General features: G+C 37.4%; 3 protein-coding genes across 3 annotated transcripts; 2 read left to right on the top strand and 1 right to left on the bottom strand.

The window, feature by feature from the left end:
• Nucleotides 1-689: 689 nt before the first annotated feature.
• On the top strand, nucleotides 690-11,167 carry arg2 (arginase 2). The gene is made up of 8 exons (XM_033987849.2): nucleotides 690-1,119; nucleotides 1,204-1,276; nucleotides 4,818-4,992; nucleotides 5,581-5,740; nucleotides 7,082-7,176; nucleotides 7,262-7,366; nucleotides 7,718-7,854; nucleotides 10,119-11,167. Exons 1-8 carry the CDS (start codon nucleotides 1,006-1,008, stop codon nucleotides 10,310-10,312), a joined length of 1,053 nt encoding a protein of 350 aa, XP_033843740.1. The 5' UTR covers nucleotides 690-1,005; the 3' UTR covers nucleotides 10,313-11,167.
• On the bottom strand, nucleotides 11,011-15,394 carry vti1b (vesicle transport through interaction with t-SNAREs 1B). The gene is made up of 6 exons (XM_033987852.2): nucleotides 15,162-15,394; nucleotides 14,993-15,051; nucleotides 14,409-14,591; nucleotides 13,669-13,842; nucleotides 13,271-13,332; nucleotides 11,011-13,190 (listed from the first exon to the last, which is right to left on the bottom strand). The coding sequence occupies exons 1-6, from the start codon at nucleotides 15,256-15,258 to the stop codon at nucleotides 13,097-13,099; spliced, it is 669 nt and encodes a 222-aa protein (XP_033843743.1). The 5' UTR covers nucleotides 15,259-15,394; the 3' UTR covers nucleotides 11,011-13,096.
• Nucleotides 15,395-15,801: 407 nt separating this feature from the next.
• Nucleotides 15,802-23,788, top strand: rdh12 (retinol dehydrogenase 12). The gene is made up of 7 exons (XM_033987850.2): nucleotides 15,802-15,965; nucleotides 17,185-17,303; nucleotides 17,934-18,089; nucleotides 18,164-18,268; nucleotides 18,894-19,103; nucleotides 19,717-19,906; nucleotides 22,055-23,788. The coding sequence occupies exons 1-7, from the start codon at nucleotides 15,892-15,894 to the stop codon at nucleotides 22,155-22,157; spliced, it is 957 nt and encodes a 318-aa protein (XP_033843741.1). The 5' UTR covers nucleotides 15,802-15,891; the 3' UTR covers nucleotides 22,158-23,788.
• The last annotated feature ends 1,012 nt before the right edge of the window (nucleotides 23,789-24,800 follow it).

Below are 24,800 nucleotides of genomic sequence, written 5' to 3'. Positions count from 1 at the left end.
ATTACTCTTACCATATTATTTCAATGCCAAAGCTGTTTACACTGTATAAACTGCTGGATGACCTCAGATAAACTCATATTAGTGCTGTAAACCAACCAGGGGACCAAATGTTCATGTTACATTTATTTCACAATAGACCTGCGCTATTTTTAAAGACGTAAACATGTTCTACTTAGATCTATAGTAGGCTACGTTTAATGACAGGTCAATGCAAAACCTACTTCAGGTCATACAGTGGATGCAAATGATAAATCAAAATGAACTTTCTTTACACTTGACAATGCGCAGGTGTGTGCTGTGCAGCTGCATAGTGAGACCTCTGTGTCACTGTATTTTCAAATTGTCCTGAAAGCTGATATGTGTTGAAAGGGGGCTCGTTTGATGGGCACGTGGTGGACGCAAACACCCAGGCCAAACGGTAAAATGTAAACAGTCCTATCTATGCCGCTTGGCTGCGTCTTCTGCACAGCTGTGGAAAATTCCACCTTGCACCGACAGCAGAATATAGCTGGCGATCCATAACAAACATTTAAAAACAGGATCCTTGCCCTACATCACTGACCAGGCCACTCCCAGCGCACGAACCCACGCTTTTACGCACTCCTGATTGGCTGGTCTGAAGGTGTGTCATTAAGCTTGACGTCAGAGTCCTAATATAGAACTTTTTGTACTATTGCTAGAAACGGTGTAAAACATAGGCTATAATCACGGTTTATTACAACTAAATGAGCATAATATCTGATTTAACTGAACTTGGTGTGTTTGTGTTGTAGGTAATAGGCTAAGTAATACCCGTCTCCATTGACTCTGCGCTTCCGACTGAACAACTCATGAATATTTAAGTAGGTACAGCCGCCATAAGACCTGCCTCATGCAGCAGCGGGTCTTCATTCAGCATCCATCCACGCAACGTCTCACTGCGCTTGCGTCAGACTTTTGAACGGCGTGCAGCTCTTTTTTTGCAGACAGACATTAGACAGACAGTTTCATTTCAAAGAGGGAAAGATGGCACTGAGAGGATCGTTGTTCCGACTGCTCAAAACTCAACTAAACCACACTTGCCAGCAAAGCAGAGCGCAATCCGTGGCTGTTCTTGGCGCTCCTTTCTCCAGGGGACAGGTAACATGGCTAAATTTAGATATTATTTATTTTTATACGTGATCTTTTTACATATTTTCAGCTAAAAGTGTTTTTGTTTTACAGAAAAGAAGAGGCGTAGAGCATGGACCTAAAGTGATACGAGATGCCGGGCTGATCGAGAGACTGTCCGCTTTAGGTAAGAGCGCACGGGCCACACAGGATGATAAAAGAAAGTGGCTCTCTGCTCTGTCGCCGCGTTATGTAACGAGCCATGGGTGTAGCCTGCAGTGTTTAGCGCAGATTTATTCTGTAAATTTAGACAGCCGGTTACATTACCTGGGCACCGCGGTAAGAAACATTGTTAGTCTAAACATCCTAAAAGAAAAGAGCAAAGCTGCAACAAATGCAAAGAAATGCGCCTCAGTATTATCTGTACTGTCTGCATGTTAAGAGACGATGATGACTTTATACGACAAAGCATGTACAGTATATTGAACTTTTTTATCTCAGCTCAACACGTTTCATGCCCTGGTCGCCGTCATTTCAGTCGTTTTACATTAATATGGCGGCCCTTGAACTCAATGGCCCTAAGACTCAGAGTGGGATGTACCCAAATTTGTAATAGGCTTACTAACGTCAGCGTGTAATCACTGCAGCCCTTTTTTGTTTCCTAGAATCAGGTAATCGCCACCAGGTACTATTTACTTAAAAATACGCAAACAGAAGTTCGCTTTATTTACGCAAGGAGCGTGCGTAAAACATACTTGATTCATTACGCACGAGGTTATTCCTGTAATTTTCTTGAGTCATGCTCCTTTTGACCTGTCACACATCCCCCAGTGAAGGTGGGTGTAAGTTCAGTGACCTTCATTGTGAATGTAATGTACAGTATTGCACAGTACAAATGTTGAAAAGGCGTGATGCAGCTGCGATGGATTGTTTCAGTCGTGTCCTTTAATGTGGATTCATTTTGTCTGGTTGGAGCCACACGGTTCCGCTGTAGTCTACTTTTCCATTGTACCAAGTGCACATGCTCTGAAGGGAAGTTGCACTGTCGTCACATGCGCACTGACTGTTAATGCGCTCCTCCATAAATTGCTCACAATGGAAATGCCCGCCGTGAATAAGAAAGGTAACACCGAGGGCGGAAAAAGACGTGCCCTAATGCATAATAGCGTGTCCAGGGGGTTTGCCATTGTTAGTGAAATTCCACGCGCAACTCCGCTGCTGAACATGACAAAAGAGTTTGACTCATCTGACCAATGGCAGAGCAGACAGGGATCTGTGCGGGTAAGGCTATAATCACTCGGATGAATCAGCGTTAGACCTGGACTTTACAGTGTTACCAGATTGTTTAGGTTAGGTTCTTATTAAAGTCAGATTATAGTCTAGTTGTGTATAAAACAGCACTTTAAAAAGATGATTGTATTCTAATGGCTTCAAGAGTGATTAAAGTCTAAGTTTATTTTTGTGTCAATGAAACTTAGTGACCTCTATATGAAGAATGTATGGATCAGCAAAGTGAAAGTCTGGACAGCTCATCAGTGTTGCATGATTTATTAGACAGTAATAGAGGAGTAAGAAATATTTGTCAGGTATTCTCAGCATGTGTGTCTGTAGAGCTCATCTGATGTAAACATTTGCCTTATGTAAGCAACAAGGAACTTCCTCGGAGCCAAATCAAGCCCTGACAAGCCTCAGCTCATGTAAGACTTAATGTATAAAGGCCAAAAATGTCACCATGCAACCATGACTGTTGCTTTTTTTTTAAGCTATATTTAAAGAAACACCCACCCATGCAAAATCAGGACTGATTCACTGTGTGGTTATCAGTGATAACCACTGGCTTTTTCCAATGGTATGAGGGATCTAGTCCAGTCATTTAGCTGGTTTATTCCTCTTTTAAAGCTGATATGGTCCTGGTTACATTTCAATTTTGGTCATTATTAGGCCCAAGCGGCAGAAGCTGGCAAAAGTAGTCAACTGATGGGAATTGAAGTCCCCATAGTGACCAGGGACCCTCACCATGATTGTGTGAGTGCTTTCTGAAAATGTATATTTTTTTTAGCTAAAAAAAAGGCAGAACATTGTTCTCACATCAGAATATTTTTCTTCATTCTTATTGCTTTTATTAGGACCAACCCCCCTCTTTTTCACCCAAAAAATGTGCACGTAGAATTGTAAAATTTGAAGTAGAACATGACAAGACAAGTAAAAACTATCATTGCAGCAACACTGTCCTAGGGTGTTCACTCAGACAGGCTCAAATAGGGTTAGGGGTTAAGGTAGAGTTAGGCTCAGGGGTAGGGTTACAAGGTAGATACAAGATTGTGTCCATGAGACTGAGACTAGATTTTGACCTAGTTACATATGATAAATTGTGGCCTCACAATTTTTACTTTATTTGATCAGCAAGCCAAATGTAAACACAGAAAAAAAATCTCACAAGGCAATTTTCCATATGTGTCCTTGCAATTTAAAATGTCTCCTTTGAATTCTTTAATTAAAATCTGGGTTAGTGATCTCTGCCTATCATTACTAAAAGTACACTAATCTTGCACTTTCTAAGGTTCCAGTTCCAAGAGTACTTCATCACACTGAAGAAGACATACTATGACCACGAGGCTACGAGCATGGCCAATGTTTGACACCAAACATGAACAGATTAAATTCCCAAACCATGTCCACTCAGCCACTTACAGTGCATCATGTTTGAATGTACTGGAGAATATTTCTGTAAAAAACTAAAATTAGCCAGCTACTATCTGTCTTCTTGATCAAAATGGGACAAAAATAGGTAATAAGAATTGGGAGAGGGAAAAGTTGAAAGACTTTAAGGTGTTCTTTCATGGGTCAGACTTGAATTGTCCTATATTAAATTGTAACTAAGACAAGGGCTATTCCTGTCCAGTCTACAAATGGTATGGACTGAAAGTAGACCAGTGGTTCTTCACGATCAGCACAGTAACTTTACACGGATATCAGGGCTCACATTGCCAAACCTCAAAATGGCTCCTCAAATCACTTGTTTATCCCACTCTGTCTGATGAAATGGAAAGTTTTCTTGCATGTACTTTATACCTATGTTAGCCGGTGAGCATACTTTGCAGTCCTTTGAGTGTAACTGGACACAAGTGAGAAGGCTAGATCTGGAAATTGCCTCGTCACAAATATTCCCCTGACTTTGAGTGACTAAGGTGCTACATTCTTGTCATGTCATGTTTGAAGGGTCCAGAGACACCAACAGATAGCTCAAGGAGAGTAGGCTGTGTATCCATAAATACTCTGTATGTCCTTGACTAACACACTAAGCTCTTGTAAATGAATAAACAGTGACTCACCCAAATGCCTGAGATTAGGGCCTGTAATATAATATGTCACAAGAAAATCATATCATGTTATTGTTTAAAATAAGAAATCTGTTATGTTATAAACATATTGAGTTTTTGTTTTAGGCATAGTCCTGTTTATATTGTGATTTTTAGTTCTCGTTTAGCATTGGTTTATTATTGTTTGGGTTCAGATTTAATGTAATAGTCCCATTTGAGTCCTTCTTTAGACCCTCCTGGTTTATCCAAGGTTATTCAAGGAGATAGTCATTCACTTGGAATTAGTAGAGCAAGGCAGTGGTTATTTGTAGATCACAATTTTTACAATAATATATAATAATCATTTTAAAGTAATCAACTTATTTTGCTTGTCCAGTTATTAATATCATTTTGTATTGTGTTTTTCAGACTACTCTGTCCATGACTTTGGGGACCTGAAGTTTCCCAAAATTGAGAGTGATGAACCCTACATGGAGGTGAAGTCCCCGCGCACTGTGGGAGCAGCCACTAAGAAACTGTCCGGAGCAGTGAGCAGAGCCATAGGCGCTGGACACACCCTGATTATGCTGGGAGGGGATCACAGGTAAGGACGAAATGTACTATTTGATAATGTACACTGCTGATAAAATGCATTTTTTTTCACTTCACTGGACAAGGCTGTATTATCTTTTATATTTCAAAATATAAATTTTTTCAATTTATTAAATGGGCCAATGAGGTTTTTATTTATTTATTTTTTAAATTCTAGTGTCTTAGCAATTGTCTTAATTTAGTCTAGATTAGATCATCTTAATTTGTTTTGGTTATATTTTCCTTTTACATTGTAAAAATATATAAATAAATGTATCATGTTTGCTTATTCCATTTGACTGCTTCAAGTTGTTCCAAAACAAATATTGGTATTTTAGGTCAATGTACTTCAACAACTCACTTAACATACAACATATGACATTTAACTAAGCTAATATTTAGGTTAAACTGAAAATTGGTCTGGATGTTTGATCATGTTTACATACACCCGGTAACAACAGGATGTGCTCAGTGTATCTACCCTCTACATAGGTAACCTCCTAACGAAACAGCTTTACATTCTCAGTGTTACGACTCCTTAGTCACAAAGTCACCTGTTATTTTTATCTTTATGTTTATACTTACATTTGTCCTTCCGCAGTCTTGCCATGGGGTCGGTAGAAGGACACGCCCAGCAGTGTCCCGACCTGTGTCTGATTTGGGTGGACGCTCACGCAGACATCAACACACCCATGACCTCCCCTTCTGGAAATATGCACGGACAACCTGTGGCTTTCATGCTTAAAGAGTTACAAAACAAGGTGAGACAACAGCACAGATGAAATGGCTTAGGTCAGATTCTCGTTATTGTTTATGGTCCTACATCAGTCAAGAAATAACACTTACTCGTAGGGCTGAGGGCCTTTAGTTGTTTAGTCCATTAAATGTCAATGGAGGGTTAGTTGACCAAAATTTGTATTAGTCAACAAATTTTTTTTTTTTTTTTTTTACATTATTTATAAGGGACAATAGTATTGTTGTTTCCTAATGTTTCTGCATAAATAGTTGTTTTTGCATGAATTCCCATGCAGGTGTAGCCTTCTGAGTACAACTTGTAATAGTTTTGAGAGCTTTTGCAATTGTGAGTACAACTTGTAATAGTTTTGAGAGCTTTTGCAATTGTGAGTACAACTTGTAATAGTTTTGAGAGCTTTTGCAATTGTGAGTACAACTTGTAATAGTTTTGAGAGCCTTTGCAATTGTGAGTACAACTTGTAATAGTTTTGAGAGCCTTTGCAATTGTGAGTACAACTTGTAATAGTTTTGAGAGCTTTTGCCACTCTTCCTTTTTAGTTGTCTAATCGATTTGCAGGACTTGCCTTTAGTCAACCAATAACTTCTTTAGTTGACTACAGATCTAATTAATTGCTTACGGTTCTCAAAATAATCAATACCCAGACATAATCAATACTACTTTTTTTTCTTCTGGAAAAAAAAAATCGCAAACAGGGCAAAATTTCCATGATAGATTTAGAATGATCCGGCTCTCTCTCGTTCAGTGTTTTTTTTTCTTTATGCTTGCTACTTTCTACATTTTATATACATACAGAAGAGATCAAATGTATGAAGTATAATATATGGGAGAAAGAGATAAAAAAAAACTCTAATAAAGATATCTTTTTTTACATTTTATTAAAAATGTTTTTATTTGATTTTATATACATTTTTTGTTTACTACATAAGTCAATATAGTTTGGTTCATATATTTGATGTCCATTTTCATGTAAAATGTAGAAGGTAGTAAGGTAGGTAGAACAAAAAAAACATTGAATGAGAAGGTTTGTCCAAACTTTTGACAGGGTAATGTATATGAGAACAAGGAGAAGACCACATATTAACTATAGCTATTTTGGGTTGAAAATTACCTGATGAAAAGTGTTCAAAATTGGTAATGAGCATTTCCTAGATATCGAAATCTAGTTTGTAATGTTAGTATCAGGTCTACACTTTACTTTAATATTGGTTTCCCATAAATACAAGATATCTCGACCTAACCTAATTTAATCATGAAATTAATACTGTTATTATAAAAATGTATTGTTAAATGGCACATTTAAGGTTGAAGTCCAATTGTACAACTGTCTTCTTTGACTTTTCCAAAGGTCCCAGATCTGCCAGGATTTGGGTGGATGAAACCATTCCTTACCTCAAGAGACATAGTGTACATTGGATTGAGAGATGTCGACCCTGGGGAGCAGTAAGTACATACACTTTTGTCATACTGATTAAATTAGTTTGACATATTCGGCACATTAGATTAAACATAACTTTTCATATTACAGTCACATATTGAAAAACCTTGGCATTCAGTACTTCTCCACGAGAGACATCGACAGACTTGGCATTCAGAGAGTCATGGAGGTCACTCTTGATAATCTTCTGGGCAGGTATGTTAACTTCATGCATTACATAAAACTATTTTGTTACATACAAAACATAGGCTATACAGAGATTTAAGATTTTAAAACAGGCCTCGGTGTAGGTCCCTTCTCAAAGAGTCAAAGTTTGTGGGGCGTGTTGTTAGTTGTGTTTAATTTTAAATATTATGTTTAGTTGTGTTTAATTTTGATGGGTGCAGGTAAAATATCTATAGATAATATTCAAATATACTTGTGTGGTTTAAAAAGCAGATTAGCATAATTCTTGTGATAATATAAAGATCCTTGATTATCACTACTTTGTACTTTAAAAAAATGGTTATCTTGCTCTTATCTGAATTCTGTCTTTAATCTTAACAGACAACAGCGTCCGATCCACCTGAGTTTTGACATTGATGCGTTTGACCCTGCACTTGCCCCTGCCACTGGGACTCCGGTGAACGGGGGTTTGACCTATAGAGAGGGCATCTACATCACAGAGGAAATACACAACACAGGTAAAGGGAGAGACTATAAATAACACTATAGCATTAATAACATGTGTTTGCAAAACGAGACAGCGTAAGAAGAGTAATTAGGATCACTCAAAATAAAAATTCCCATTAGAAATTCACTCCATAATTATTTATAATACATCTCAAGCCAGGAGCAGTCTCTCTAAAGCTACACACTGAATGCAAAGTGTGAAAAGTACTTGTAAACGGTAGCTGCTCTGACTAAATTGATAAATACCGGTAATTGACTAATGAATATTAACTACCGTAAATTTCGGACTACAGAGCGCACCTGATTAAAAGCCGCACCAGCTAAATTTGAAGAGAAAATCAATTTTGTACATATATAAGCCGCACCTGAATAAAAGCCGCAGGTTTTCATATTGTAACATGAGATATTTACACAGAAAGACGGTGCACTGACACGCTTTTTTTTAAACTGTGCCTGAAAATTGGAACCAACACGACAACAACACGGGATGAACACATCTGCAGGTTTAGAAAATAAAACTGCACCAAAACGGAAAATCTGCTTTTATTTCCTCTGAAAACTTTTGTCGTCTTTTACATTGACCAAGTTGGATTCATTGATGTCGAGCTTACGTGCAGTGGCTCTATTTCAGGAGTCTGCAACCCGCGGCTCCGGAGCCGTATGCGCCTCTTTCAGCCTCATACTGCGGCTCTGCGTGGCTGAAGTGTATTTTATTTGTGTTAGTTCTTTTTTGTTGTAGTTTAAATTGGAAGATTATTATGATCTTAAAATAAAATTATATTTTCTTATTTTTCGTTGCTCAAAATAAGCGTCACACTCGCGGAACAATGTTCAAAACAAACACCGCTCACGTCTCACGTCTCACAGACACAGACACAGACACAGCTCACAGTCCTGCGTAAAGAGCCCTGATTTTCAGACGCTGTGCGCACAGGGGTCAGGAGCAACTTTGGCCCGTCCCTAATGACGCACTAATAAGCTCGTCCATAGATGTATCATGAAAATCCTGCTGGAAATCGCCACAGAAATCTATTTGATGTAGTAGCAAGTTTATTATCTGCTCTTGTCTCCGCGGTGACGTATCACGTATAACACATCAGACACGACGCACAAAAGTAGAGCCACAAGCAAGTGAAAATGAGCCAAAACAAAAGTCTTTGGAGAGCTTTTAACAAAGGGGAAAAGGACAACTGAGGAGCCAGAAGAGGAGACTACACCTCCAAGAAAAAGAAAGATAAATTTAACAGACAATGCCTACTTAAAACCTGGGTTTGTCGCTGCAGGTGACTCACGCGCACAGTCCGCTCTGCGTAACATACGGGAAAAGCAAATAAGGCAATGAAACCTTCAAAACTGCTTTGGCATATGGAGAATAAGCACCTGGGATTAAACGATACGCCTTTAGAGTTTTTGAAAGAAACTGCGGAGCAGAGTAGACATAATCACATAATCAGCGCAGGGCTCCCTCTGATGCAGCGGTTTGGTGAGTTGTATTTTTTTAATGCACTTAAGTTGTTTTTGCCATATTTATCTGCCACGTGTAGAAGGCTTGTCCGTGAAAATAAAACCCAGGGGCCGTTATCCAGTAAAAAATCCATAAATAAGCCGCACTGCTGTACAAGCCGCAGGGTTCAAAGCGTGGAAAAAAAGTAGCGGCTTATAATCCGAAATTTACGGTAGTATTTTTTATTTGGTCTATAGACACACTGTAATGCAATTTGCTTAAGAAAAAGGTTTTATCACAGACATTGCCTTTATTAAATCAAAATGGAACAAGCAGGGTTGTTAAAAGAATGTATTTCCAGTTTGTAAGTATTGTGACAACACCAAGAAGGAGAATATATATATATATATATATATATATATTTTGTGATGTTGATGACATTTAATAATTTGTGGTACAACAATATCTCGTGCCAAAAGATCTCAAACAAAATCTTCAGACAAAATTGCCTAAAGCTTGGGAAAAATGATCTTGTGAGATTTTTTTCCCTGTTTACATTTGGGTTGTACAAAAATTGTTCAAGTGCTGGTGCTGTTGAGATAGAATGACAGAAAAAATATTTTAAAAAGTAAAGTAAAAAAAATAAATAAATGGGGAGGCCAAAAGTTTGCACTGAATTTCGTCTTGTCTCATTCTCGTGGGCCTCATCTCAAGTCTTGCTGCAGCTTGTGTGGAAATTTAGTCTTGTTCCACCCCTATTAATTATAACAAATGTACCATATGTATTACCCCAATGTGTGGATGTCTAATGTTTTTCTTTTTGCTAACTAGGCCTGCTGTCTGCCATGGACCTTGTGGAAGTGAACCCTATTCTGGGCGCGACTCCTGAAGCCATCGAGGCCACTGCGTCTTTAGCCGTGGACGTCATCGCGTCATCCCTGGGGCAGACGAGAGAGGGCGCTCACGCTCCCCTACACGAGATCCCCGCCGCGAATGCAGAGGACACAGAACAGCTCAGACTTTAGGAAATAAACAAACTGCAATGTCCCTGAGCATTCCACAACCAGAGACTGCATAGACTGAACTAAACTAAACTGTTCTTTTTTTTAAAACATGTGAAAAGACTTCTCAAATATGTTGTGAACAACTACGATGAGTAACAAGAGGGATGTAACAATGCAATAAAGTCATAAATCAATCCTAACCTTAATCTGCTCCGGGCTCACTCCAGCTATGCCTGAACAACTTTTGGGGTGATCCATTAGTCTGATTCAAATTCAGTGTAATTCAATTGGCCAACAGTATGGATTAAAAGGAAAAAAAGGTTGCAAAACAACTGAGCTACTAAATGTACAACTGCACTATGGTTTTATGCTGTTTTAACTTTGAAATATGCATTTTTACTGTATATTTAGGTAACCATCTTTTTATATACAGACACAAGAACACCGGAGTTTTGTATTTAAGATTTAATCATTGATCAAAGGCAAAGTAGTATGTCTGTAACTAAGGTTTAAAACTTGTACACTAATTAAATACACTAATCAGGTATAACAATATGACAACCTGTACAAAGTTTCTCTTAATGCAACAACCAGAAATTGTATTAAAGGTGCAGTATGTAGCTTTGTTACATTACTATTATTAATGGGGGATTTATCATTTCTTCAATACTAACTTATTTTGCTGTATTATGTACTGTGTTAGACCTGACAGCTGCCACATCTTTATTCTGTGTTCATTTCAAGGGAAAGCGCCTGCGTCAGACGTCATGGGCTCATTTGTGGCTGTGCCAGTTAGAAATAATGATATTGAAATGTGTTGCACTTTTGGACCAGCTGTGGTATTTCTTTAGGGTTTACTTTTGTATTTTATCAATAGCATATAGTAAAACAGATGAACAATATTAATTGATAGTTAATTTTGATTGAACAGCTGTGTTTTATTTTGTTATTTTAATTTAATGTTTTAAAAATAATGTAGCCACTGCATTAATACCTCTTGTGACTACTGTTTCTATTTTGGTCTTCCATAAATGCTATAATATTTTATCAGTCTTCATCTTTGTCTTCATAACAATAACAAACCAATTCAAAGTCATACCATTTTAGGACTGCACCTCCCTACAGTATCAGCACTGTTTTTGTATCCAGTAGTGATACAAAATATTGACCTACTGACGGATTGATAAGTATCAATTCTTATGCAAAAACATTGATACCTTTAAAAAGAAAAGTCAAATTTTAAAATACACGGTTAATAATTTAGTTAATCTGCACATATATTTAGATTTTTAATCAGTTTGAGCAGGGATGGAGAAAGATAATAACATCAAGGTAGAATAATTTAGAGAAGAATTTCAAAGCATTTTAATACGAAACTCATTGGTAATGGATCGATATTTGCCAGGTAATTACTTGGTATCGACTCACAGGTGTCGCCCATCACTAACCAGCATCAGGCCAAGAAAGCATGTTTTCTCTATAGCATGAAAACAGTGGCAGATGTGGCACTTCAAGAAAGCTGCACTGAAAACAGATTTATTGGCTTTTATTTAAGAATTAACTCCGTAGTAACAGATGTTGTTTGCCCAGCACTAACCTAGGCTGGACCACTGCCCGCTCTGTCGTCACCTTCACTCAGGATGTTTTTGTCAACTTTGGTCTGTTTGGCTTTTGGGGCCTCTTTCTAAATGTATACACACACACCAAGAATACTGGAGTTACCTAATTAAGACTGAATCATTGGATAAAGGCAAAGTAGACTGTAAAATGGTTTATGGATTTAACAGTAGATAAATTCACTGGTCCGATATAATAATATGACCACCTGTGCAAAATGCAGCCCCATACACAACAATCAGAACTCATATTAAAAAGTGCATTGTGTAATTTTTCTGATGGTGGATTTGCCACAGGCTTGTCACCATGGAGATGTTGTTGCTTTGTCTGACATGTTCCACAGTATGACATGAAAAGTATTTACCTCCATTGAGACAAGCTTGTGACAACACCAGAGCAAGTTACAGGTAAGATCTGTGGAGAGGTGCACCTATTCAGAATTAGTGCAGAGTTTTGTGAGACATTTTTTAAGCAATTGAATAAATGCAAGTGTAATGCCATACGGTGGAATATGCCAGGCTAAGAAACATCTCCATGGAAACAAGCAGATGGCAAAAAGTTGCATTGTGCATCTTCAAGTTGAATTTGTTGCGATAAAAAGCTATGTTTTCTATAGTGAGGTTAAATTTTCCTAGGTTAAATTATTAAAAGCTGGTGCAATAGTTTATTAGTTACCACACACTCATAGTTGCCTCGTCATAATGTCATATATGTAGAAGAAAACTATAGTTGTATTATTAGCTTCCATTGGTTATTCACAGTCACATTTCTGACATTTGTTTTGTTTTAACATTCATCTAAAAGTACGCTTCAAAAACAGACCCAGTGTTTGTGGCATTACATCATCATTCATTCATGATACCACAGTACAATAGTGTTGGGTAATTGAAAAAAGGAAAACTAATTTGACACCTGCACTGCAGCATCTACTGTGAGAAGAAGAGAGAAAATAAAATCAGTGAGCTCTTCAAAACTAAAAAATGTCCCGAAAATTCTTCCATCATAAACAGTGTGCATTTAAGATTCCAGTTTTGGATAGTTTCATGCTTCACCAGTCTTTTCTTTTGTCTGGAAGATTCTTCAACAATCCAAAACTACTTCACTGTCCTCATGCAGGAAATAAAACAGGATTATTGCTACTGCAGAGACAGGGAAGACTCAAGGTCCATCTTTACTGCCGAGCAAGCCCTATTTTCTGAAAAACCTGAGGTATACAACAGCTCCCAAAATAGCCAGCTCCATCAGAATAATAATGCCCAATAACAACTTGTTTGTCACAAGCCTGCAATAAAAAAAAATAAAAAAAAACACATTTAAAGTTTGTTTACTTGAACACTATGGATAAAACATGACATAGCTTACCGTCGTGCCATGTTACGCAGAATTTTTCTACTTCGAGTAAGGTTTTCACCTGTGTTCACAAGCTGTAAAAAACAGATAAGGTACCCATTAAAAGAATCACAAAACTTGTACTGTAAAATTAACCTTGAAGATTATGGTTATCATAAAGAAATGAGGTTAACATTTTGTTTTAACTTTCCTTTGCTTTGCTTTAAGTAAAAAAAAACTGAAAAAATGGCCTTCTAGCATATAGCAATATGTACATTCATTTTTGTGACCAGTATGCTACATTTACAATCTTAACATACATTTCTTTGCTCAAAAATGGACTACAGTAAAGTAGCAATCCCCCTCTGCATCTTATTTTCTTCTCTTATGTATTCTAACTGCACAATGTGCTTAATTTGGAGCTGACTTACTCTGTCCCTTGTTCGGTCCAACTGTTCCCTCTGCTCTCCCAGCTCCTCGATGATATCAGTGCCAATCTGCTCTGTTTCCACGGCGATGCGTTGGCTGCGTTCGATGCTCTGAGTGGCATTGTTTAGAGACTCAGTTCCCTGCAGGAGCAATGCTCTCTGGGATTGTAAGTGTGTCTGTGCAAAAAAAAAAAAGATACATCATAATTACATCATTATCATCATCATTACATTGGATATATTCACAATTTTCCTTTGGCATAATTGTCCTTGTCAGGACTCGAACTGGTGTGAATAATTAGAAAGAAATTAGATTACCCACATCAGAACTGTACATGACATGTGAATAATCTGATACCTCCAGAAATCAGATAAAGATCAGATTTTTGGTGTGCATGTAAATATACCAACCGATCCATCAGAAGTTGGTTGTTCATCATTGGCTAGATATTCAGTTAAAATGTTTACTTTTGTTTTAACTATACCCTTGCATGACTTACAGTGACAAGTATTAACTCAATGTCCAATTTCACATTCAAAAACTATTCATTTTGCACTAAGCCTCCGATCTGGCAGCTCTAGTCTCATCATCACTGAAACCATTATTTACTATCCTTCCCTTGTACATGCCTTAGAAAGAGAGAACAAACTGAGATTTAGAGTCATCATCTACAGAACACGTTCCATGAGCTGTCCATTTGATGTTCTCTTTCCTAGTCCGATATTGTATTGGTAGCACTTACACTGTGCTGGTTTTGTGATGAGTAGATGCTATAGTTGCTTCCTTCTGACATCAGGTGGGAGGAGTTGTTCTTCATTTCACGCTGTAGTTTGGCCAGATCTCGCCGATAAATACGCAACTTTGTGTTCATGGCATTTCGAAATGATGGAGGGGCCCCACGCAGCTCATCCTCCATGCCTTGTAACTATGACAGAAGAAAAACATAAAAACTCATGTAGTTAAGTCATAGATGAGTTAATTTATAAATGTAATTAGTCAATGATTTAGTTTAAACTTTAAACATCACATTTTTATATTATATTAAGGTATCTGAACTAAAGTGTGATATAATTACTGTATGCTATGGGTTGATTGATACACTAACAAATGGTTAATGGACAAGTGATCAACCACTGAGCCCCCAAGTACATTGATGGTGGTTGTTTTGTTTAAGAATGAATACAAATAGATATATCCACACAAATATCCTACAGTAAAACAAAATACGTCATCATAGAGCAGTGATTATAGTTAAAGACAGTAATTACAGTTCGTATTAAATGGTAACAAGAGGTAAAAAAGAGAAAAATCAACACTGATGCTCACCACTTCTTCAGCCTCCCCTTGCCTCTCATCAAAAACTCTGGTCAGCCTCTTCCTCTCCTCTATAAAAACATTTAAGGTAAAGTTACAATGTTATCAAACACGACCATAGAATAACATAGTTCATAATACTATAACGATAATATACTACGACAGTAATGAGACTGTTTACCTCCTTGACATTTGAGAGCTCTCTCTGGTAGCAGCTTTAGCTCGTCGTACAAAGATCTGTACATTTCGTGTAGCTTCTCAAACTCTTCGGACGACATTTTGTAATTATTTGTATCCAAAATTATTATTATTACAACAGAATACACGAGTAAAAACAATTAAAATCGCAGATCAAGTAGTTTTGCTTTGATTTTACTCAGATCCCCGGGACTTCCTTGTGATGGACCTCGTGATAAGGTGTCTCCATACTGCCTGAATAAAAATAAATTTTACACGTTTATTGACAATAAGTTTATCCCTACGAAGGCTGTGTGTATTCAAGATGTATTGTATAATATTATATATTATATATTGTTAAATTTTGTCATGTTATTTTAAAGCCTAAGCCTATATTATTTGATTTTTCTTTTGGCGTTGACTGGACTTCTAAAACATTTCTGTAAATGTAGTTTTTATAACATTCGCATTTTAAGTGTATTCTGTTTTATTGCATGCACATACCTCATACTTATGGCTTTATACACAATTTCTAATTTTTTTTAAATGAAATCATTTAAGTTGCTTATTGTTAGTTAATAATCTAGTCGCAACCTAGATAGAAAGACTACAATCCCATGATGCAGCGCGGGGTATCTTTCACACACTGCTTTATGCTTTGACATCAGCTGTTCTGCCTCCAGAGAAGGACTGAGGCAGTAGAGACGGAGAGCTCCATAATTATCCTTTCCATTATGTTGCTTTTATGTATTTTAGCGAGCATCGTCGTGTGCGTGTTTTTAGCCATAACATTTTCAGCGCAAATCAGGTGAGTGCCACTCGCTATTGTGGATATTTACTGAGAAATGCAATGTCCAAACACGTCATGGATGGGTTGGCTACTGTCAGGACATCATAGTGCAAGGATTATGCCATTATTTTAAGGATTAGAAAGGCAGTGGTTTGCTATTGCGCAAAGATTTTGATATTTCGTGGTGGATTTCATTGTTCAACGCGAGGGTGAACGCATGGCCCGTAGAAAATCAATGAAACAGAAGAGTGATGGAGAAAGGTGGGATTTTTGCAAAAATGAGATGAGGCGGTTGGGTTTCTTCCGTCTAACCTGATCGCACCAATCAGGTCACAGCGCGTGGGCGGAGCTATATTTACATGTATTATTCCAGCAAAGTCATTGGGCAAAACTAAACTCTGCTCACTCGTGTGTCTCGTACGATTTGCTCACTGCAAAAGGTTCATTATCCAAGTTAGACACAAACCATGTGAATAATTAAACCAGGCTGTCCATATGTCCAAGTCTGTGTAATGAGGACAATCATAGGATTACATTACATAGGATAATAGGATAAAAGGCTATTGTTATTGAATTAGTGGGCTGTATTATATTGGTTGAAGTCTTCACTGTCACTAAGCAGGTGACATGCCACTTGAAAAGTTACATAGTGCACCTTTAAAACATTATCCAGATTATTAAAATATAGTAATAATAATAAATTGTTTCTATGCTATAATAAGGTAATTGGAATCACGTATTATAGTTGTATTGTCTCTTACAATGTGCCACAAACAAGCTTTTTCATTCAAAGGGCCTGTATTGCGCTATTTTACGATCTATGTTATAATGTTGTTTCCTCATCACAAACATACTCATTTGTGTTTTGTTTCATTCACACATGTCTAAATTACAAACCCTGCAAATTTAGGCTCTGCTCTTCAGAGTATTTTGAGCTTTGGACATGTAAACAGACTAATAATGAAGAATTACTCAAACATCTGAATGAAACAAAATACAACTTCGGGTATGGTTTTGATGAGGTAACAACATTATAATGTGGCTTAAAGCTCTCAAGAGTAAATTTTTCCTAATGTAGGACCTATTTGATAACTAACTTTACATTTAATACAAAAAAGGAGATCCAAGGTCATCATAATTTTACATCGGAATTGGGTTACACTAGTGTGTCACTGTGTTGTACCACATGAATGCCATTCTTCCACCTTTCTTATCTCCTTTTATCTGTTTTGAACAGGAAATATGCAGCAGGAGGAGAGTGCACATCTCAAACTCGACTCGATGGAAAGACAGTCCTCATCACAGGAGCAAACACAGGGATTGGGAAGGAAACAGCACTCGATCTGGCATCAAGAGGTGAGACTTCTAACACTTTGATATAGGCCAAGTCTAGAGTCTAGGCCCAAATGCTTCAAACTAGAGTGTGTTTACTGAAAATATTGGAACAACTCAGTTATTATCTAGACATAACAAGGGTAGAATGGTTTTGGAAAAATGTCTGATTGCATTTTTTCATGACACACATTGAGATTGTGGGTTAGTTTAATTTACTGATTTGTTTTAAACACATGGAGCAATTTGAGAGAAGGATGAAATATCAACTGCTAAATTATACAAGAATCACATGCATTATAGGATATGTTTGTAGAGGTGTAGGATTTGCTGGTTATATTGTAAGACCTCATGAAGACGTCATTGCATATTTTGTTGTTTGCAGAATAAAATATATTGCTCAAATAATTGTATCCCTTTGTGATTTTGATTATAATAAAGATTCTGACTGAATCCTGTCATATTGCTACTTATTATACTTATTATTATACTTATTATACTACTTATTTTTGCCCCTTGTTATTATTTTGTAATGTAATAATGAGTTACTAATTGCATCCAGTAAAACTATGATTTTAATTACGATAGATTTTCATAACACCGTAACTACTGGCATGACTGGCTAGGCTAATTATTATTATTTATTTTCTGCAGGTGCCCGGGTGATCATGGCTTGCAGAGACATAGACAAGGGAGAAGAGGCTGCTGCTAGCATACGCATGTCCTACTCCAAAGCAGACGTGGAGGTCAGAGAGCTCGATTTGGCTGATACCTGTTCAATACGAGCATTTGCACAGAAATTCCTCAGAGGTATGAACTATAGTAAAGTGAATATGATTTGTGACAATAAAGCAGAGACTTATTTGTAATTTTGTGATTTGCAGAGGTCAACCAACTTCACATTCTCATAAACAATGCAGGAGTGATGATGTGTCCCTACACCAAAACTGTGGATGGTTTTGAGATGCACATTGGAGTAAATCACTTAGGTAAGACCAGATTGAAATGTAAATGTTATCTAGATATGGAATTTGCAAGTTGTTGTAATAATTTCTATGTAGTCAAATGAATATGTTCTTCTCTGTTTCCCTATAAGGACAATAATGTCTACTATAACCTTAAAGGACATCACAACATTCTATTGGCTGATATTATTTAATACAGATACAATACAGCATTCATAGTGATTACATTTTTGTTGTTATATAGCAAGTACTAGGGCCTATAGTCACTAATATCTCTAATATAAATTATCAAGTTCAATATTTGTGATTTTACCTTTTAGATATGTTGTGAAATCTTCTAATACTAAAATAGTAAAAAAGTTGTCTTGACTCAGAGTCTGGTTGATTGAATCAGTTGTGCACACAATCATCAGAGAGCTGTTGTCCCTAAAAAAATGTTGTCTCGCCCTCAAATGAACATACATACAGTGCATTTATACCATGAAAACATCCATAACAATACAAGTAAAGAGAAGAGGCAAAGAAGGACATAACATATATTTCATGGCAAAATAAATTAAAGGTCAAACCGCTCTTGTCCCTCAACTGGAAGTATGACATCATTTCATTCCATAATCTGAAAACCACCTATCTCTTCCCCTCGTTGTAGGTCACTTCCTCTTGACGTACTTGCTGATTGGTCTCCTGAAGCGCAGTACTCCCTCTCGGATCGTGGTCGTCTCATCGCTGGCGCACAACTTTGGCTGGATTCGCTTTCATGACCTCCACAGCCAGGGCAGCTACAACAGCGGATTAGCTTACTGCCAAAGCAAACTAGCAAATGTGCTTTTTACCAGGGAGTTGGCACGCAGACTGCAAGGTACACAGACTGTTTCAAATCTAGCACACTCAACATGGGAGACTGAACAGATGACCCGGTCTGGATAAACAGAGTAGTGGGAGACTCAAGATTAGAGAGGGAAATCAAATACAAATACCACTTGTCCTAGATAGAAAAAAAACTGTTTACAAAAAAGGGGCTAAAAATTTAAATTAGGGTAAGTGTTTCTTCAGTTCAAATTTGACAAACATGTTTTTAAAGATGACTCACTCAAATACTCTGAGATACCTTACTGTGGAAACAATTCTTAATTATTCAAACAATATTCTGTACAGTACAGAAACATTCTACAGATAAGAATTTGTTTATTTTTGTGATTTTGCTATAAGTAGATTAGTATGCAAAAGTTTAGTTAGGTGAGTTCCAAAGATCTGACCTTTAATCTGAACTGGTGGCATCATCTGCTTTTCTCTATGGGTGGACATAGACCAGTTAAATGCCATAGTGTGGAGCATTTCAGGCAAACTATCTAACATTTCCATAGAGACAAGTTACATAGTGTATGAGTTCTTTAATACATACAAAATTTATACTTGAAGTGTGACTTTACATCTAGATCTTTGAGCTCTTCTTCCCTGTCTGTTGTCCATAGGTACTAACATAACAGTGAATTCGGTGCATCCCGGGACAGTGAACTCCGACCTGACGCGGCACTCGACTGTGATGATGATCCTGTTCACAGTGTTTTCCATGTTCCTGAAAACGCCTCGAGAAGGAGCACAGACCAGTATCTACTGCGCTGTCGCCGAAGAGCTGCACGCTATCTCTGGGAAACACTTCAGGTATCTACACTGTTCCTACGATTACTCACTATTGTTAAATGTAATCAAAGAAGACTGTGAATAACAGTATTGTTTTATATGTAATTAATTGGCTTGAAAATGTTTTCTGTGAGAACTGTGCTTATTTTATACCACATTTGAGGAATCTTTATAAAGCACTGAAACCTTAAGCCTGGGCTATCTTAAAAATGCTTATTAAAACATTAAAACAGGCAAATAAAAGATGAAAGTTGAGATGAGAGCCACATAGACGGCTTATTAAACTTTCAGGTGGAGACACTTTCACATTTCACAGAGATTTTACAGCTCACTGACAAACATGGACCTTTACATGGTGAAAGAGGGGGATTTTTTCGTGAGCCTACTTGGCCTTCTTTATTTAATGTAGCTGCTCAGATGACGGAGAACTATCTGTTTAAAGTTACATGATTGATACAGATCTACTTAGGTCAGTAATAATATATGGTCTCTTGGGAGCATGTTGAATGATACTTTCATCCTGAAATGCAGAAAACAACAGCAGCGCTAGTCACTTGTGCCAGGTGCCCGAGATCGTTTGAGGAGCTCATAGTAGAGCTGCTGCTCCTCCACGTCCCCCTGGAGGAAGTGTCCACTTTACCATTTTGACTATCACAATAGAAGTTGATAATATGAAATTAAATTAATTTCTACAACAAAGTGAGGAATGGAAGGGAAAAGTAATGCAAACAGCATGTGTCTGTTTGAGCACAGAGCTGCATTAACCACAAAACCTAGAGCACAGAAAGCTCTCAGCACAGATTCATATCATAATTCAGTTTAATGAATCTTTTTATTTTTATTTTAAGGAAATGTCTTAATTTTTTTGTACCACCACAAACTGACTGTGACTCATAAGCACTGTTATCCAAATTCACCGTATTTCTTCCAATCATTAGTGGTGAGGCTCTTACATAACATGTTGATTTCTTGTGTTACTTGAAGTGTTTTTCCATTGTCCAACCCAGAGCAGTGTGGTATGTGGCATGATTCATAATTAATGCTCCTGGCGCAGTTTAGCCTCCTCCATCTGATCTGACAAATAACACAGTGGCACACACAGAAGATTCAAATGTGATCTGATCGTGAGCTAATGTCGTCTCACACACACTAAATATTCGCCTGAAGGATGGTTAAAAAAGGAAGTTTTAGTGGTAAGACATTTTAGTGTGACAAAATTTAAGTATCGTTTTATATTATGGTTATACAACTGAGAACTTGAAATGCACAAGTAACGGTTGTGTGTAATGATTGTGGACTAGTATGGTTAAATGAGAATAAAATATATTTTTGAATTTCAAATATATTTTATTTTTATTTTTATATATAAACAGTCTGAGTGAGGGGATGTGCAACAGAGGGAAATGAAAGAATAACAGTGATAGTCGTGGAGTCAGTAATAAAAGTAAGAAAGCAATTCACAGGGGAAAATCATGATAATAATCTTGCAAGTAATAGTAACAGACAAGTGAAATGGTCAGTGTTTTGTTTTTAAGATTCACTACAGTATGTAACCTTTCTGATGAGGGGGTGTGTGTCACTTGCTTGTCTCCATGGAGATGCTGTTTTGCCTGCAGTGTTCCACAGTATAGCTTCAACCTATCCGTCTTACATTTATTAATTTACACAGATGTTTTCATTGCTTCCAAAACATTGAAAAACATGCCTTCTCACTGTGAGCAGCGTCACCTCTCCACAGATCTGATCAGTAGCTCGGTGTGGTGGCATTACACAGACACATTTGATCACATTTTTCTCGTCTGTTTTCATAAATGTAGTGGGATAATGGGTCACGAGTTAAAACATGACCAAATTTAACAATTTTACATTTGTTCCTGAGAGTTCAGAATATGAAAACCCCTTATTCATTGGTTTCAGAATATGGGCAGTTGCCATAGCAATTAACCATTTAAAACAAAATACTGCATATTTTCCTTGTTCCTCAAATTCTCACATTTAACTATAAGATGTAAACCATTAATAAAATCTTAAATATTCAGATTTTATAACTCAAAAACAACCTCACTGTCCTCTGTAATATGCAAAACATATACTTCTAACCGTGAAGTACTTTCCACCATCTTATCTAACCGCATCATTACTTTTTAATCTGATTTCTCTCTGTTCCAGTGACTGCGCTCCTGCCTTCGTTGCTCCCCAGGGCAGGAGCGAAGAGACGGCCCGCAGACTTTGGGAGGCAAGCTGTGAGCTCCTCGGCATCGAATGGGACTGATTTTTATAATAAATATACGGTATACCTATCTTAGATCCAAAAGGAGGGCTTAACCTTCAAACTATCATCTATCTGAATTGTTTTATCTGATTTGTCCTCATCAGACTTTGAATACAATCTTTATATCCAGGTTACAAGCTGTACGATAATGTGAATTTGCTTATTTTGTGTGATATTGCTATAAGTACTTAGATATACAGCACTGTGCAAAAGTTTAAAGGTGCAGTATAGCCTTGTTTCCATAGTGCCGGTATGGGGCGGCACAGTGGTGACCCTGAGTGTTTCCACTGCATAAAGCAGTCTGTACTGTCCCCTTTTAGAGGACCAAAGTGGACTGCTGGAGGTACTACCATCCAAAAGGGTCTGGAATGCTTAGGACCTTGGACTGGCTTGTGGGGGACGGTGCTAGTCACGCCAGTATTGGACCATCACATCCACCATCTCGTACTGCACAGCTTAGACCACGGTCTCAGGCTGGTACATGGTTCCAGCATCAGCAGCGAAAGTATCCTTTTACACCGCTGTCTATGCATTGCTATGCTGCTTTGCAGGAACAATCTGTTCATTTGCTCTCGTCTATTGTAGTTGCCTCAGCTTCAGCACTCGATGATGGAAATCACTGTGTTCTGTTGCGGTTTGTGTTGATGAATGGAAGCATGACGCGTGTAAACTCATTGTCGCTGCTCATTGCTGTGCTGATATTGATCGTCCTGTAGCACTGTTTTTTTTTTATAGCTGTCTGTGCCACCCTACTTCATCTGTGTCACGCCCAAGAGCGGCCACAGCCCTGTATAATTGCAACGCTCCCTGGCAGGGAGTGTCTCCCTTCCCAACTGTTCCGCGCCAAGGCAGCCCCAAGCGGACCATGCCTGTGGAAATGAGGCTTATGTAACTTTTCTGGTCAGGTGCCATTTACCTGTCTCCGTGGAGATGTTTCTGCTTTGCCTGGAGGGATATAGACATCTAACTTGCATTATTTTAATTAAAAGTATTTTTATAGGTAAAAATACATTGAAAAACATGCATTCCTATGGTGAAGGGATTTAGTTTCCAAAGATCAGACTTTAACTTGGTCTAGTGGTGTCCTTTTCTCTATGGACAAGTTAAATTCCATCGTGTGGAACATTTCTCTCAAAGCAATGACATCTCCATGGAGACAACCAGGTAAAGTTACATAGTGTTTTTAGGGATTCTTTTGCCATATTTTAAGATGTGGACTAGAAGAACTAATCCTTTGTTTATATTAATTCTCAGTGTTAGATTTAAAGGGTTTTTTGTGCCACTGAAAAAACATTTACTACTAAACTGGAAAATCCTTAGGTCTGAGATCTTACCTGGGCACTGTTCCATCTTTCTATATTATTTTATTTTTCCTATTTTGTGTATTGTACATTGAAAACCTTTTGCTTTTTGAGACTTTTGCGCAGTACTGTAAATACTTGGGGGTTTCTTGCACAACAACAGGCAAAAAGCCAACCTCACTTGACAGTATTATTCTGTAATGAACAATAACTTTTTAACTATATATTTTTGTGAAACAATGTGAATACAATGTAGGCAAAAAGCAACTTCTCGTGTACTGCTGTAGGATACTGTGAAGGGTCAAACCAGGGTAAACAACCAGCATACTGTATTTCAATTCAATCCTTTCCTCGCGCATTACAAGCTTGAGCTAAATTATGTACTAGCATTTTACTAAGATGAAGACACTTTAAGATGCCATATAGTAGATATAGGAAATTACTCTATTAGCTTCAGTAATTGCTTAATATTGTCATAACAACAAGGTATCCAGACCATTTTGTTTATGGTTTCCACATTTTGAAGGCTATATCTGGGTGCAATGTCAAATGCTAAACATAATCATTGAGTCTTTTGCTGTATACTATTTTTAGAAGCTGTCATGATGTTCAAATGTTTTTTTAACTCTTGGTGACCTCAAAGCCCTGGAGCACTGTAGTCCCATAACAAACATTTTACAAACATGTGAGTGGTAGTTTGGATCCATACGGGGTTGTGGAAAGGGAAGAGTTGGAAACGGAAATAAATTGTGCAATAAATGGGTCATTGTCTCTAGAATGGAAGATAAAGACTCAAATTAATTTCAATATGACACATTTATATTGGCTTATTCTCCACCCGTTGGAAGATATTGCCATTATTGATGAGGTGTTTTTTGGTCCGAAATGACAAAGGTCTGGACACTTCTGTTGTTACACATGAGTTGTATGTAAAGTGAGTTGCTTATGATTTTGGAGAAGCAGACAGCATCAGTGGGAAACTTAACAATATACCACTTACATGGATACATATTGTTTGATCAAAGATTATAATTATAGGGCTCTATTGAACATCATCAGTGTATCTGCCTCTCCAAATCTGAGGCACTGCAACTGCTATTTGTTTTAAGTTTGACTCTGTTAGCACCAAAACATTTAAGCTATTCCTCACTTAAGAGTTTGTATTTAAAATAAGTTATCTAGAATAATAAGATTGTGCCATTGCTATATATTATTCCCATTGCCAAAATGAACACATTCCCAAAGCAGGGCACTGTTCTTATGGTTTTCATGCTCACACATTCAGTACAAATGTTGCCAAGTTTATATTCAGTGTTTTATACAGAATTTCATGCCTTTACTA

This window comes from Periophthalmus magnuspinnatus, chromosome 22, assembly GCF_009829125.3.
Source record: "Periophthalmus magnuspinnatus isolate fPerMag1 chromosome 22, fPerMag1.2.pri, whole genome shotgun sequence".
Lineage (NCBI taxonomy): Eukaryota > Metazoa > Chordata > Actinopteri > Gobiiformes > Gobiidae > Periophthalmus > Periophthalmus magnuspinnatus.
The sequence above is the reverse complement of the archived record's forward strand: the minus strand, read 5'-3'. Positions and strand labels throughout refer to the sequence as shown.